General features: G+C 46.4%; 1 protein-coding gene across 2 annotated transcripts in view; it reads right to left on the bottom strand.

The window, feature by feature from the left end:
• TTC7A (tetratricopeptide repeat domain 7A) overlaps nt 1–16264 on the bottom strand; it is a 258341-nt gene that overhangs the window by 179064 nt on the left and 63013 nt on the right. For both annotated transcript variants that reach the window (XM_084829018.1, XM_084829019.1), the window contains exon 11: nt 14632–14736. In XM_084829018.1, coding sequence (XP_084685144.1) covers nt 14632–14736 — 105 coding nt within the window. The remainder of the gene's footprint in view (nt 1–14631; nt 14737–16264) is intronic.

Raw genomic sequence — 16264 nt, 5'->3', positions numbered from 1 at the left:
GGAACAGGGGACAATACACTAAACGTTACGTACTGAGGGAAATTATGTAGATACTTGCGTAAATATTTGCGTAAATATTGCTGTATTTTTCTGCATGACAAAAAAAATATTCGCATCCGTCTGCGGGCAGATGACGGAACAAAAGCCCGACACTCCGCGAAACACAGACGGAGCGGAGTTTACACAGTCCGTACATCCCTAGTCCAGCCTGCTTGGAAAGCCTGACCACTAATCCTGGATGCAGAGGAAGGATCCAATATCGTCACAGCACTAGCGTAATGCCAATAGTGCTCGCTAGGACGACGGGTTTCCCGGAGACCCTGTTATGCTAGCATGTGCTATTGACGCCGTGCAAGCATTGGTTTACGCTAGTGCAACGTCAACTGCGCTAGCGCCGTGACACCGCTGGATCCTTCCTTGCGACAGTATGCTGGAATCACTCATGGGAGAAAGAAATACATTCTGCAGCACCAGGAAGCCCCCTTTCTGTATGGACCCATCTCTTCACTGCCCTTGTCACCAACCGCTGCTGATGCTGCTCCTCTGCTTTACTGTTGCTACCAGCTCCCAAGTGAGGTTCGCCTGGCACCTACATTGTATTCCTTTCGGCGCCAGGTGAAGACCTTTTTATTTTCCCAGGCATTTTGGCATTTTAGCTTTCTAGACTTTTAGCTTTGCTGTTTTAAATCTGTATTTTAAATTCCTGCACTGCTACTAGGTTTTATTGTGGTTGTATTGTTATATTGTGGTTTTAATGTTCTATATATTTTATATTGTTTTATTGTGTGCCGTTTGGTTTTAATTTTTGTGAACCGCCCAGAGAGCTTCGGCTATTGGGCAGTACAGAAATGAAAAGAAAAGAAATGAAATAATGAATGAATAAATAAATAAATAAATAAATACCACTTGCTCACTTGCCGGACGGAGAGGCGGCCAGCAAGCGGCAGTTGGGACAGAGAACAAATAGGCAACAATGGTAAAAAGATGAAGCAGAGCCAGAAGCTCTTGACTGTGGGACCCCTGCTGAAGCATGGGTCTTGGCAAGGGCTCAGTCTTGCCAACAATAGAATCACAAAATTAGAAGGGGCCTTGGAGGCCATTGTGTCCAGTTACAATGCAGGATTGCAGTGACAGCATCCTGAAATATGATCATCCAGCCTCTGCTTAAATACCGCCAGCGTAGAGCCCGCTACTTCCCCAAGCTGTCTGTTCCACTATCACACAGCTCTTACTGTTAGGAAGTTTCTCCTGAAGTTTAGCCAAGCTCTGCTTCTTTGTAATTTCCACCCATTAGTTCTAGTCCTGCCTTCTGGAGCAGCAAAGAATCAGTCCACTCTGTCTTCTGCATGACAGCCCATCAGATATTTAAAGAGCCCTGACAACAGCCCAGTTCTGCACAAGCTCAGAGTAATCCTCTCTTACATTGCAATCTCACCTACTCGTAGGGTTCCCAGGCCTGGCCTGGAGACAAGGTCTATATAACTTTAAATGCTCCATGATTCCAAGGCAGGAGGAAGTCATTCTTCCACCATCCGTCCCTTCACCTATCTCTCTCTAATGTCTGCTGTGACCAGCAGGGCTCTACGTTTACCTAGAGCAGTCAGAGGAGAAGAGGGTGGATGAATAGAGCAGGAGGGGTAGGAGCTGCATCCTCTCTTGACACCTCGGGGAATCTAAAGGTGTAGGTGTCATTTCTGGGCAAAGAGCTGGCAACTCTACATGCTCCTGTGCTGAGCTCTGACATTTCGCAGGGGGCTGAGCTTGGTGGTTTGCACAGCTATGTTCTAGGCAGAGGCCTTCCTAGCACACACATTTCTCTGGCTTCCTTTTCTACACCTTTTCCTTAGCAGGTTGCTGCACTCAGTGCTGGGTCCAGATTCGAGCCCCTCTCCCACCAAAGTGCTGCCTGGTATCTCCCCCCACCACCCAGCTGGCTAAATGGCAAGTAGCAGAGGGCAGGAGCACTGCAATCTGCAGTGTAAGGTTGTGAGCTGCCCGCCACTTAAATGCTGTGATATAGTATTGCTCCAGGGCAGCCTTTCCCCAACCTGGTGCCCTCCAGATGTGTTGGAATGGAATACAACCCCCATCATCCCCAGCCAGGATGTGGTGATGATGGGAGTTGTGCTACACATCTTGAGGGCACCAGGGCATGCAGGATCTTTAAAGCGGTGGGCAACTCGCCAGAGGGGAGCAGCAGACATCAGCACCTGCCCAGCGATGCTGCTGGGTGCTGACACCAAGCCTGGATACCATCAGAGCAGCATGTCTGTGGACGGACACAGATTCTGGGTAGAGAATGTCTATAAAGTGGCATCAGTGGGCAAATACGTCTTAGATTAAAAGACAGAGCATCATGTAAATGTGCAGGAGCAAGGCCAGCAAGAAAATAGTCATTGTGAACCCAAAACACAGGCTTTCTAATAAAGGGATTAATTTTCCAATACTATGGGGACACTTTTGTATTAGATCCAGAGCTGCCACCCTTTTTTTCCAGGCCCTGCTCCATTCTTCTAACATAAGAAGGTCTCTTAAACCAAGTCAAACCACTGGCCCACTTAGCTCAGCATTGCCTACATGGACTGATTGGAAGGGCCACAGCTCAGTGGCGGAGAAGGTTGCATGTTCAATCCCCAGCATCTCCAGGTAGGCAGGAAAAACTCCTCCTGAAACCATGGAGAGCCACTGCCAATTGACAATACTGGGTGAGATGGGCCACGGGTCTGACTCCGTATAAGGCAGCTTCCGACGTTCCTACGACTGGCAGCAGCTCTTGGGTGTTTCAGACAGAGGTTAGGGTCTTTCCCAGCTCTACCTGGAGATGCCAGGCACTGAACCTGGGAGCTCCTGCCTACAAAATCTGCAGCTCTGCTACTGAGCTATAGCCTTTCTGCATCATTAGCCTGTGATACAAACATTAAGCAGCTGGAAAGTTTTCTGTCATTTTATCTGAGGCCTGTATGTACATCTTGTGACCAGACAAGCTGAATAGAGCCCACTGGCCTCATACTGGGGCCTGCCAGGTACATCCATCCATCCATTACATTACAGTTCTATACATTTTTATATTGTACTTTATCATCTTGTATTTTATGGTTTTTTAATTGTTGTGAGCCGCCTAGAGAGCTTTGGCTATTGAGTGGTATAGAAATGTAATAAATAAAAGAAATTATAACAAAATAAACTGCCCAATAGCCAAAGCTCTCTTGACAACTCCCTTGCTGTCGCAGGCCCTTGTGGGGATAATCTATAAGGCTAGTATTATATTATTAGGCTATGGGTGGCAAGGTGGGTCACAATTTATGCAGGCCTGCTTTACCTCCATGCCTGCTTAATCCCCACTGCTATTGAAGGCACAGGAGGAGAGCCAGTTTAAAAAAAAAAAATGGCACACCTGCTACGTTCAGATTTTGAGACTACTGCCTGAGTTAACATACAAGCAAGAAGAACCAAGATTACGAACGGAACAGAGCACTTTGGTGGATGCTCTAAAGCACGAGTGGGCAAGCTGCAGCCCATGGCCTAATTTCAAAAATCCTCTGCAAATGATCAGTTCAGACCTCTGGCAAGAGCAGTCTGTCCCTATCCTGGCAGCCCACTGGGTGGGGAGGAAGGGAGTGTCAGAAATAGAGAGAAAGGGGGTGGCAGAAAGAGAAAGAAAGACAGACAGACAGACAGACAGACAGAAGAGGTGGCAGAAACCAAGGAAGGCAGGAAGGGTGGCAGAAGAAAGAAAGAAAGAAAGAAAGAAAGAAAGAAAGAAAGAAAGAAAGAGGGATGGACCCACCCACTTCTGGTCTCACACGCTGTCGGCTTAGCCCCGCCCACTGCCAGCATGCTGCCTCTGACAGATTACCCCTGAAGGAAAGCAGCCCTTGGTTCCCCACCCGTTCTAAAGATAGAAGAGATGCTGAAGATGAGAGACGCAGGATATGCTTGACAGTCTCAGAGTATATGCCTCATTAGCTCACAAGATAGGCTGCAAATCTTGTCAGCAATAATCAACAGCGTCCGCTCAGGGTTAACAGCCAGGCAGCAAAGCTTAGCATTATTAGAAGGATCCTGCTTCTTGGAGACTTTGATGAGACGCTCAAGTTTTCTCTAATGGTTTTAACTTGGAACTGAACCAGGATAGACACAAATATTTAAGGGCCTGATGAAAAGGCATTCTTGATGCCCAGCCTTGTCAATAACTCAGCAGTTTGGTTATCTCCTTCATCCCATAAAGGTTTAAAATAATTCAGCCTGCAAGAAATGTGCTTGCCAGCCAGAAAATAAAAACACAAAACTCCCATTCTGCAGAGCCTGTTTAGCATTACAATTATGAACAAAGAGTTCATATAGTATTCAGTCCAGTGTTTTAAAATGCTGTCAAATGTAAAACTATGCATTAAAGTGAACCTATAGCAGTAATGTGCCATAAGGATTAGAGTGGCGAGATGGAGATCCAGGTTCAGTTCTCATGTAGCCATCTGACCTTGAGCCAGTCATACACTCTCTCTTTCAGCCTAACCTACCTCACAGGGTTGTTGTGAGGACAAAATGCAGGGAAGGGATATATCTTGCTATACTGAGCTCCTTGGAGAAAGGCTGAGATAAAAGGTAATTAATGAAAATAAATGTTGGATGGCTCATCTGAACACATTGGAGCAACAATGAAAAGCAACACATGCAGGTATAGGACAAAGGTAGGGGGTGAGCACTCGCTCCTCTAGATTGCGCAGGTTTTCTTCCACCGTATTGTTGTGCAAAAGCAGCCGTGGTTTAGGGGTGGGGAACCTGTGGCCCTCCAGATGTTGTTGGACTACAATTCCCATCATCCATACAGTGCATTCATCATCTAAGGCCCTTCTCCAGGTGCCTCCTCCGAGGGAGGCTCAGAGGGTGGCAACAAGGGTGAGGGCCCTCTCGGTTGTGGCCCCCCAATTGTGGAATTAGCTCCCCGACGAGGCCTGCCCGACGAGGCCTGTGTGCGCGCTATCCATTTATATGTTTTATGTCAATGTTTTTTGTACTTTGTATAATGTATTTTAACGTTCTTTAATTTTTGTGAACCGCTCAGAAAGCTTTGGCTATAGGAGAGTATCGAAATATAATACATGAAATGAAATCACTGACCATATTGGCTGGGGCTGATGGGACTTGGAGTCCAAGAACATCTGAGGGCCACAGGTTCCCCAGCCCTGATATAGGATTAGAACTGACCTGCAGACTCAGCCCAAAGGCTTACCTAGTCTCTTCCCATAGTGGCCAACCAACAGCCTCTGAGAGGCAATAACTCCCACTCACTTTTGCTCTCTAGGAATTGCATTTCAGTGTGCTTACTGCCTCTGAACATGGAGGTTCCATTTAGTTACCATAACTAAAAACCGTCGATAGAGTTATCTTCCATGAATTTATCTAATCTACCTGTAATGCCATCTAAGCTTTGGCTAGCCGGGCTTCCCCAACCCAGCACACTCCAGTTGTGCTGGACTACAACTCCCATCACCATGGCTGTGATAATGGGGGCTGTAGTCCAAACCACCTGGAAGGTGCCAGGTTGGGGAAGGCTGAGCTGGCAGCTAACGAGAGTGAGGTGTGAGCCTGTCTCCAGTTCAAATCTCACCACAGCCATGAAGTCATTCTGTTCTCTTGGTCTCAGCCCTGCCAGCTGTAAAATGGAGATAACAATAAATGATCTTGCAGAGGTGTTGTAAGGATTATAAAGGACCATTTTCTCCAGTCAGCAGAAGCACGGAGCAAAGCTTCCTCAGGATTGGACTGTTCCAAACAACTCCTTGCCAGTGAAAATGATCACGTCATGGAGAAAGGCTCTAACGAAGTCCTCTCCTTGACATTTTATCGCAGATACAAGAAAAGAGAAATGGCGTCTGTGTGGGGAACGAATAGAGGTGAAAAGGGCATCAGAAGGCTGAGTTAGTGGAGGCTGGCGGCTCCGATGTCAGTGGGGCGGTGAATCTGCTCCAGGTTTCAGTCGGAACCAGTCAGAACTCTAAAGGATCTATCCAAAGGAGCTTCGCACCTTGGATACCTCCTTTAGAGTTCTGACTGGTTCTGACTAAAACCTGGAGCGGGTTCACAGCCTCACTGACATCGGGGCCACCAGCCTCCACTGGCTGAGCTAATGTGAGCTGTGGGTCTGGCCATCTCCGGTTCACATTTCACTGCAGCCACGAAGCTACCTTGTTGTCTCGGCTCTCCCTCGGGGGCAGTTGTGACCAAACGCTGGCAAGAAGGAACTGGGCATTGCTGATGTCCCCCGCAGAATCTGCGGGTCCTGTTTCTGCTTTTAGCCCCATCGATGGTGATATATACAGACCAGGATGACTGGCAGGAGGGGTTATGTTCAGGTTCCAGGACACAACACTGGAAGAAAATCCAGGGGGGGGGGCAAAGAAGCCTCGGACTGCCTTAAAAGATCTGCTAACTCTGAGGGTTCCTTAGCTGTCAGAGAGAGCGAGGACAAGTTGTCAAACCCCTCCTGAGTCAAAGGATTGTGCACACAAATAACACTCAGCAAGATATGCCAACAATCTGTGTTCAGCCACTGCAAAATATAATAATCTGGGCTCTCCCCCTCTCTCCACTGCCATCTTCTTTGGTGGAAACTGTGCATTTGGTTAGCAGCCGAACTCCAGAGAGCTGTTTTCCCTGGAACAGAGAGGGGCTGTTTCCAGCTAACCATGTTATTTTACTGCAGGTTCTGGAATGCGTGTTCGAGCCAAGCCCATGGGCACACTGACAAGGGAATAGGGAACAGCAGGTGCTATCCCCTGGCAAGCGGCTGCCCAGCTGGTATTCAGCTGGCACATCTTGGCTTGTTGTTTCTTGTTGTTTTGCTTTTTTTCTCTCCCTCTTTTAAGAGACCACACATATCATATCAGTATCCTCTAGATTTAAAAAAAACCCAAGAGCTTTCACCAACAGCAATTTAGCATTGCTGGAGTCAAGTATATTGTTGGCATGGAGGAGCGGGGGAAAATCTAGATTTTTAAAGGAAAGAAGTGCCATTCAAAATAGAGAACTAAGAAGAAAAAAGAAGAAAGGGGTCAAATTTACAGCCCAGCGTTATGGTAATTGCTTGCAGAATCACAGAGGTGGAGGACTAGAAAAGCCCCAAAGGCCATCTAGTTCACCCCACTGTCTATACTGCACCCGGATCCTAAAAGGAACATTTCACACATTATGCAGCAGTAAATCCAAGTTTGCCAAGTAAATCCAGTGAACACTTAAGTGAACACAGAGAGTCCCAGTTCTCCCTGATGAGCGTACCTGTATTGCAACTTGTGTTTTCAGATATCTGTTTGTTGCATTCCCACTCTACGTTCGTTGATGTACAGTTAAAAGAAATGCAATGTGTGAAGTGGTCCTAAGTAAGAAATGTTTAACGTTTGTGCATGTGATCCTGTTCCCATCATGAAAATAGCCATGTTATTTTTTTAAAAAGAAAAAAGTCATGACACTTTCTTCCTTTGTCACAATTAAGGAAAGTGAATATATATGAGAGAGAGAGAGAGAGAGAGAGAGGGAGGGAGGGAGGGAGGGAGGGTTTTGTGTGTTTTTTTTTAAACAATTTCCCTTAATTCAAATGAAGAAAACCTGCCATGGAGGCCTGGTGAATTACAGAGTTTGCATATCAAGTAGTTTATGTGGGCATTGCTGGGACTGCAGTGAGATTTTGGCTACTGAGGCATCCAACTGATAATTCTGGGACAATTTCCATGCTGACATAAATTAGCTTCTCTGGCTGGGATCCAGCTAACAAGCCCAACAAGCTGGAGGTTGGCTTCCACATGTGTATCACTTGTTGGATCAGAAACCTCAGATACAAATCAGATCCACATCCAATGGTGCACCAGAATTCATTTCCAAATGTAGATGCCACGTATCTGCACTGCGTTGCTTTCAACAGCATGCACATTTGAGCGCTCAATCACAGGCGCACCCCATTCTATATTATGACACAAATAATTATCATCATCATCATCTACATTTATACAGCAACACCATAACACAAGTTCCCTGGGTGTCTGTATAATGCAGCCTTCCCCAACCTGATGCCCCCCAGATGGGTTGGACTGCAACCAGGGCCAGCATCAAGGGTAGACATGGTCGGGCCCCTGCTGAGGCACCACTGTCAAGAGCCTCCTGGAGTTATTCTCCCCTTCAGTACTGCAACCTGCTTTTTCACCTGCCTCTCACTCTTGCCCAGTCAGTGGTGATGGTGTGAAAGAGGAGCAGTAGATGCCACTGCCCACTTGCTCACTGGCTCTGTGCCTCTCAAGCAAGCAAGCAAGCAGTAGCAATGCTGAGAAAGAGGATGAGGAGCAGTAGTAGGTGGTGACAATGGCAGCGAGAAGGCAGACTCACTGAAGGAGGTGGCCCATTGAGGATGTCTTGCCTAAGGGCCCTAAAAAACCTGGAACCGGCACTGACTGCAACTCCCATCATTCCCAGCCAAGCATGGCCAACCAGGTGCCCTCCAACACATCTGGAGTGCACCAGGTTGGGGGAAACCTGACCTAATGTTCCCGCCCTTACGCCTTTTCCTCTCTTTCTGCAGGGGCACCATTTTAGTTTGGAGAACAAGAGTGATTTCCGTCTCACAAGCACCTAACTCTCTGGCTAGCTTGCAGGTTTTATACACCGAGGACCTACTGGCATATAAACCACTCCAGTGTACCATTGGAGGCAAGTAAAAGTGAGAGCCCCTTTGCTTCAAAAATTAGTGCCTGGTTGCCTTAGATTAATAATATGGCTTTCATGCCATGGCTGTTGCAGAGCACTGACTGACATCCGCTTGCAATGAAACGCAACGGCAGTAAACAGAAAGTCCTTCTTCACACAGCAGAGAAGTCACGAGATGCCACGAGATGGGATGACAGCCACTGGCTTGGATGGCTTTAAAAGGGGATTCAGCACATTCACAGAGAATAGGCCTGTCCATCACCGTCCATACAACTTGATGGCTTTACAAAGCCTTCGCATTTAGGAGGACCCCCTGCCTGTTAGATAGAGGATGGACAGAAGGCAGAGCGAGGCCTAGATCGCTGGGTGATTTTCAGTAGATCAGCAAAGATCTCTGGCTCTCAACAATCTGTGGAAGCTAAGTGTTCAACAGTTCTCTGATTCTGTATTGGTTACATTGGCTGCCTGGTAGTTCCTGGGCCCAACTGAAGGTCCTGGCTTTGGCCTTTAAAGCCCTAAATGGTCTGGGACCAAGTTATCCGGCGGACTGCCCACACCTGTATGAGCCAGCCCAAGCATTAAGATCAACATCAGAGGCCTTACTCTCTGGCCCACCATCAAGAGCAATTAGGCTGGCAGGGACTAGAGACAGGGATTACTCAGTGGTGGCCCCACACCTTTGGAATTGTCTCTCCAGGGAGATACTTATGACCTCATCACTGCTGGGGGGGGGGGTAATTAAAAAAAAATTTCTAAAAACACATTTATTCCAGTCTGCATTTGGTGCTTAAAAACCATTAGCAGCAGCAGCTGTGTGTGTGTGTTTAACTGTAATTTGTATGTTCCTGTTTTTCTAACATTGTAAGCTGCTTATGAGAGAAGTGTACCCTGAAAGGTAGCTTTAAAATCTTTTAAATAAACAGTTTAACAATAGCAAGTAAACAAAAACTAAACTCCCTGCCATTCATAACTTCATGTTAACTACTTATGCCTCAGCCTCTGTGTTCCTTACACCTGTAAAATATGAGTATGAATTGAGTGCCTCTGACCAGGACTTGATGCAATGAAGTGTTCTCTTTGAAGGGATTCCTGATCTACAGTAACTGAGATATAATTTATATGACATATAATCTACATTGTATATAATATATAATGTATATTATAATGTATATTGCAAGTCATCCCAGTATAAGTCTCAGGGAGTGTCATGGTTCCGCTTCCTGTGCCACCATTTTGTGTCTGCCTTTTCCCCACCACCTCCACCCCTGAGCCACTCTCTTGCACTTGACTCAAGTTGGTGGACCTCAGGGTTCTAAATATAAAGCAGATCCCGAAAGACCGAAGTGTGCTCATCCCTAAGTTCACTCATATCTTGGCCAATCCATGGGGATGGAAGGAAAAGGCCAATGCTGTTCCTACCTGCAGAAAGGGGCAACTAAAATGATCAAGGGGCTGGAGCATCTCCCCTATGAGAGAAGGTTACAACAGCTGGGATTCTTTAGCCTGGAAAAAAGGAGGGTAAGGGGAGACATGGTCGAGGGCTACAAAATTATGCATGATGTGGAGAATGTGGATAGAGAGACATTTTTCTCCCTCTCTCAAAATAATAGAACCCAGGATCATTATGTGAAGCTGATTGGTGGGAGATTTAGGACAGATAAAACGAAGTACTTCACACAGCGCATAGTTATACTATGGAATTCGCTACCACAGGATGTAGTGATGGCCACCAGTTTGAATGGTTTTAAAAAGGGGTTGCACAGATTCTTGGAGGAAAAGGCTATCAATGGCTACTAGTCCTGATGGCTGTGTGCTACCTCCAGTACCACAGGCAGTGAGCCTATGTAAAACAGTTGGTGGGGAACATGGGTGTGAGGTTGCTGTTGCACTCATGCCCTGCTTGTGGGTTTCTGGTCGACAGCTGGTTGGCCATTGTGTGAACAGAATGATGGACTAGATGGACCCTTGCTCTGATCCAGCAGGGCTCTTGGTATGTTCTTATGTACCTTACAAATCAAATTGCTACACCTTCCTTTGACACAGACATATTGAGCCTCTTTCAGCCTGAGGACCGAATTCAATTTCAGAGAAGGTCTTGGGGCCTGCAATCCAGTGATAGGTAGGGCCAAGGGAAGGGACCAAGGGGCAGGGCAAAGGCAAACGGTGGGGCCAAAGCCACAGGGGAAGTAGGCATTGCCGTCTGGGGAACCCAGGGGTGCCGGACTCTAGGAGGGCTGGATTCAGTCCCCAGGGCTGAGGTTCCACACCCTGACTTAGCAGGAGAAGGTAGGGTGTGTCTGCTTCACACAAATGACTGGGCTGTTTGAAGAGGTGATCCCAGGCCCAGCATCAGCAGTCATTATGGTCCGTTTCCTGCCTAGGCCCACATACTGGTAAGGGGACCATCACCAAGAAGAGATGTTGCAGAGAAAATGAGTACAACCTGGCTATGGTCTCCTGTCAGCTGCTGCCAGGGATTCCTCCCATTGGGAAATCACCCCAAAGGCCCATGCAATAATGCTGGGGCCATTGTAGTGACCTCCTACTGGAAGGGGTGCCCGGCCACTGCCTGACTTCCTGAAGAAGGGAGCTGGCAGCAGAAACTGCTGTTCTAGCAGCAACGTTAATGGGGGAAGGACACCCCTCCATACACAGAAGGAGGCCTGCGGCCCTCTTGCCTGGGGTCCCCAAAAGCATGAAACCAGCCCCAGATGGGATCCCAGAATCCTTCATGCCTTCTTTGCCCTCTGTTGGACTCAAGATACACTGCTTTTTTGTGAGTAAGTTTCTCTCTTTTGATTTGCCCAGCTTGACATGGCTGCATTTTTAGTTCCAGCTGCTTTGCTGTAAGAGCTTCTTTCACTAAACCTATCAGTGGCTTATTGGCTTCTCTGGATCCCTTTGCTGCATGCAATTATTATTCATTTCTTCTTCTAAAGCACTCCAAGTTTCCACACGTGAAGGCAGGAAGGTAAATTCAACGGTAACTTCATTAACAAGCAAAAGGAACTGCTTTCCACTTTTCCAATTGTGCTGTAATTATTAAAAGCAGGTTTTGGGGTTTTTTTAAAGCAGGTTTTTAAAAATTCAAGTACAACTTCCTTGTGTACAATATCTTAACCCAGCTACCTTATTGTACACATGGAGTTACGGATATTTTTTGTTAACAGCTGTTTCTGAGTGACAGTGTTAACCTTCCCCAACCTGGTGGCATCCAGATGTGTTGGGCAACACCAAGTATATACATTACACAGAGAAAGAACAGAATTCTTTCATGTATATGTGGCATTTTGATTTCCTCTCTCTCTCTCTCTCTCTCTCTCTCCTCTCTCTTTCGCAGCTAACTGGCAATTAAATTTCTAAATTTATTCCAAAACTCACAATATATTTATAGCTTGCTGGAAATACACAGAATAAGTCACATTTCTAAGCTTCCTGAAAATGAAGTGGCTGAATATTTCATAATGGAGCAGTTCTTCATTGTCTGTTAGGGGGCTACACCAGATACCTGGCTACACCTAGCTATTTACACTACTCCCAATACTGAAATTATCTCACTGGACTTCCACTGACAGTAATCTCATTCTAACATTATTACAGTGCAATCTGAAAGCACATGATTACTGTAATTATCATATTTCAGAACAAGGCTCTCCCAAGGCTGGGGTATTATACTTTGCTGATAGAAGAATGTGGAACTGCTGATGGGATGGGAATGATGGGAATTGCGGATAATTTTTTTAACTGCCATTTCCATGTGAAGGTGTTAAGGTATGCCAGCTTTCCCCAACCTGGTGCCTTCCAGATGTGTTAGGCTACAACTCCCATCATCCCCAGCCAGTACATCTGGAGGGCACCAGGTTGGGAAAGCCTGACCTGTGCTTTATATTCTTTTCTGGCTGACTGGGAAAGAGTATATATCTCACTTTCTGTTGGTATCTATGTGGGGACCTACAAGAAAATATTGCGGTGTAAACCTATCTCCTAACAGGAGCACTCCTATTCAGGGCTCCAACCAGCCTAGAACAGAAGCCTTGTAGTGCTGTTCAGGACTGATGAAGGTGGTAGTGGTGGTAGGTTTCAGAAAGGGAAAAAGGATAAAGAACACCCTTCGCCTTTCCCATCCTTCTGAAGCTTTCTCCTACTGTGCTATAGAGCATTCTGGCTGCAATCCTATACACACTTACGTAGGAGTAAGTCTCATTGAACTTTATAGGACTAACCTCAGTATGACACGGACAGGATTGTTTTATTACATTTATTGCAGGTGGTAGAGAAAACAATAAATGATTTTATTAATAAATGAATACATGATTTGGGGATTTCGTGGAGACAGATGATGAAAATAACATAAGCCCTGAAATTGGACACAAAGATGACACATAGCTGCCCACCCCACCCCACTGAATAACAGCCAATAACTAAAGTAGGGAGCCTGTTCCAGAACTGGAGATGTCTAGCAGTGCAACCCTATGTAAATTTATTTGAATGTTAATCTGATGCTGTTGGGTGGGGCCGGCCCCCAGGAAAGTATGCACAGGGCTATATCCTAAGAATTAAGAACCTTGTCCTGATCAATTTCTCCTACTGTACACAAGCATATTCTTTATTTACTTAAGGCTGCATTCATTAATCAAGTCGTCTGCACAACTAACTGAATAATTCATTCACCATAATATTAAAATGTAAATATCAATAGGAGCTCTCCTCCCCTGAAAAGGAGCTGACTGTTAGTGACATTCCTGCAAAGAACATGTGAACGTCTACTGACTGAAAATGTCAAAATAGCGGGTTGGGACTTGAGGTCCATCAGCACCTTTTTGATACGTTGCAAAACAATTCACTATTATGCTAACTTGGGGGTGGGGGAGAACATACTAAAGCAGATGTATCCACTTCCAGATCAAAAACTGGATCTCACAAGTACATCCCAAAACAAAGATTTAAAAGTCCTTAATTTTGACACAATTCGTTGTGTTTTTAAAAACTTATAAAGTACTAACTTAACCAATGTACTTCAAATGCAATATGATAAAATATTAACAATTTAATGCCTAGGGATCAATTATTTGTCTGTGCCAGTCAGTCAAGAGAATGCGAGGTCTGTGTTAATCGTCCTCCAGGTTTTGTCACCTGTTATTGTGATCCTGTAATATTTATCTCAGCCTGTTAATTATTCAGTCAAATCAATTAAAAGCAAGACAATTAATCAACCCCAAGCCCTTGGCAACCATCTATTTCCCTTCCCTGCAGTTTGCCTCTCCTGATTTGACTCTCGCCGGCTGATAACTGCAGGGCCACCTAGTGGGGAAGACACCGACAGAAGGAGGCAGAGCTCGCAACTCGGAGAACTGGTTAAAAAAGCGTGAGACTGGCAGCTGCTTTTGCTGTTGAAGATTATCAGCCTTTTGCAAGCAACCCTTCCTCTTGCCCACCCCTGTCACTGTGACCGGAGGGCAAGCATTAACAAGACTGAAATGTAAAAGAACAAAAGACACCCTGCCATTGTGACATCAAGAACCAGAAAAGGAGAGCCAGCTACTGGTTGGAGCAAAACAAGATTCTCGAGAGGCGAATGAGCTCCTGGATTCCTTTAGGCAGCAATCCCATGCGCCCTTCACAGGGGACTAAGTCCCATTGTACTCTGTGGGGCTTATTTCCAAAGAAGCACACGTGGTCTTGGACTGCACAGCACTATTGCCGTGCTTAGAAGACGAAAACCAATTATTCCGATTCTGTTCAGGGGCTGCTGTTTTCACTCCAAAGTAATGGAGAACAGCGGAGGGGGGGGGGCTTGCAACATTTCAGTGCAGATCTATAATTTTGCAGCTGTTCAGGGTTTCTCTCTCACCCTCCTCCTCTCTTGAAACTGCACTCATGTGCTGCTGTCAATGCGGCACCTAATGCATTATGTAAGAAGCACTGCGCCAGCTCGCTTACCCAGCGCAGAGGCCCGATGCAGACCTTGGCGGCCAGGAGAGGGATGGTGGGATCCGCAGGACGCAGCTTTGCACATTCTTTGAGCACCAAGACGGCATGTGCAGACTGGGCAAGGCAAAGAGTGGGAGAGAAAAAGGGTGAGGGGGAAGAGATGGTTAAACCATGCAGCTAGGGAAAACATACAGGTTATTCATGCGAAACGTTGCCTCCCCAATACTAAATACTTCTCTAGTGTTTATGAACTCAGAGAGGAGAATAGAGGCTCAGGTGTGCCCCCAAACCCCACCTCCTGACTTAGAGGCCAGCCTCCCCACCCACTCCCCATCCCAGATGTGCCAGGGCCAGCTGTGGTTACTGAGAAGCAAGGGAAAGGCTCTCTGCATCTGTTCAGAGGCACTCTCCACTTTATGTCTTATAGCTGGACCCTACCAAAGAAAAGGTTTTATTTATATTTGGATGGAAGCTGGAGATTCATGGCATTTCTGTGATATCTGTGATATCCATTCTCAACAATAAACATGTCGAGAATGGAAGAGCAGGCAGGCACCCTAAAAACCACACAGTGCTAACATGAAAAGCAGCATAAGTTGTCCACCTACACACACACACACACACACACACACACACACACACAAGCAAGTAAAATCTACTTGGACACCCCCCCCCCCCGCCAACACACATACACATACACACACACAGCTCTTTCTTCTAACCAGCTGAAAAATTTAGACCCGTTGCTCTCTTGCTGGGGACACTGCAATTCTGCCAACAGTTTTTCCTCCCACACGTACATATCAAAGAACACTGGACTCTTCCACGCTCTGGTTAGCAAGTGTGTCCTAGATGATAGCAAAAAGGTAAAGGTGTCCCCAGCCAGTTGTGTCCGACTCTAGGGGGTGGTGCTCATCATTTCTAAGCCGGAGAGCCAGCGCTGTCCGAAGACGCTTCCGTGATCATGTGGCCGGCATGACTGAACATCGAGGTGCGCGGAACGCTGTTACCTTTCCCGCTGAAGTGGTACCTAGTTATCTCCTTGCAATTTCTTGCTTTTGAACTGCTAGGTTGGCAGGAGCTGGGACTGAAGACGGGAGCGCACTCCATCACGTGGCACTCGGGTCTCGAACTGCTGTCCTGCCGACCTTCTGGTCTGCAGTTTAGCGTCTTAACCACTAAGCCACCGCGGTCCTAGATGATAATACCCACCAGCTATCATGGATGACGGAAGAAACATCGTCCAGCCATTTGAGCTTCATCAATGATGAAGTATACCAAAAGTATACCATCAAGCAAGTATACCAAAAATGGCCACTCGGTAGCTACTACAACACGTTCTGGGAGGACTGAGCTGTAGCTCAAATTATGATTTGATTGGCTTATGTGTAGATGGATTGGAAAGAATTTGCTCAGAGCAACAGCAGGTGATGAGGGATATTTAACTCTTCCCACCCATGTCATTCTCAGTATTTTCCCCTGTGGGGCAAAGAGCAGCCAGGGAGGGGATTTTTATTGGGAAAATCCTGTGTGTGGGGGGTGGAGGTTAAAAAACTTCTGCCCGCTGCAGCTGCAAGCAACCTCTTAGCCCCCCCAGCTGTTTCTCAGGTTTAAAAAAAAAAAGAAGAAGGAAGACCCCACC

The sequence above is a fragment of the Heloderma suspectum genome, chromosome 1 (assembly GCF_057233095.1).
Source record: "Heloderma suspectum isolate Gila_16-S chromosome 1, 16-S_ref, whole genome shotgun sequence".
Taxonomy (NCBI): Eukaryota; Metazoa; Chordata; class Lepidosauria; order Squamata; family Helodermatidae; genus Heloderma; species Heloderma suspectum.
The sequence above is the reverse complement of the archived record's forward strand: the minus strand, read 5'-3'. Positions and strand labels throughout refer to the sequence as shown.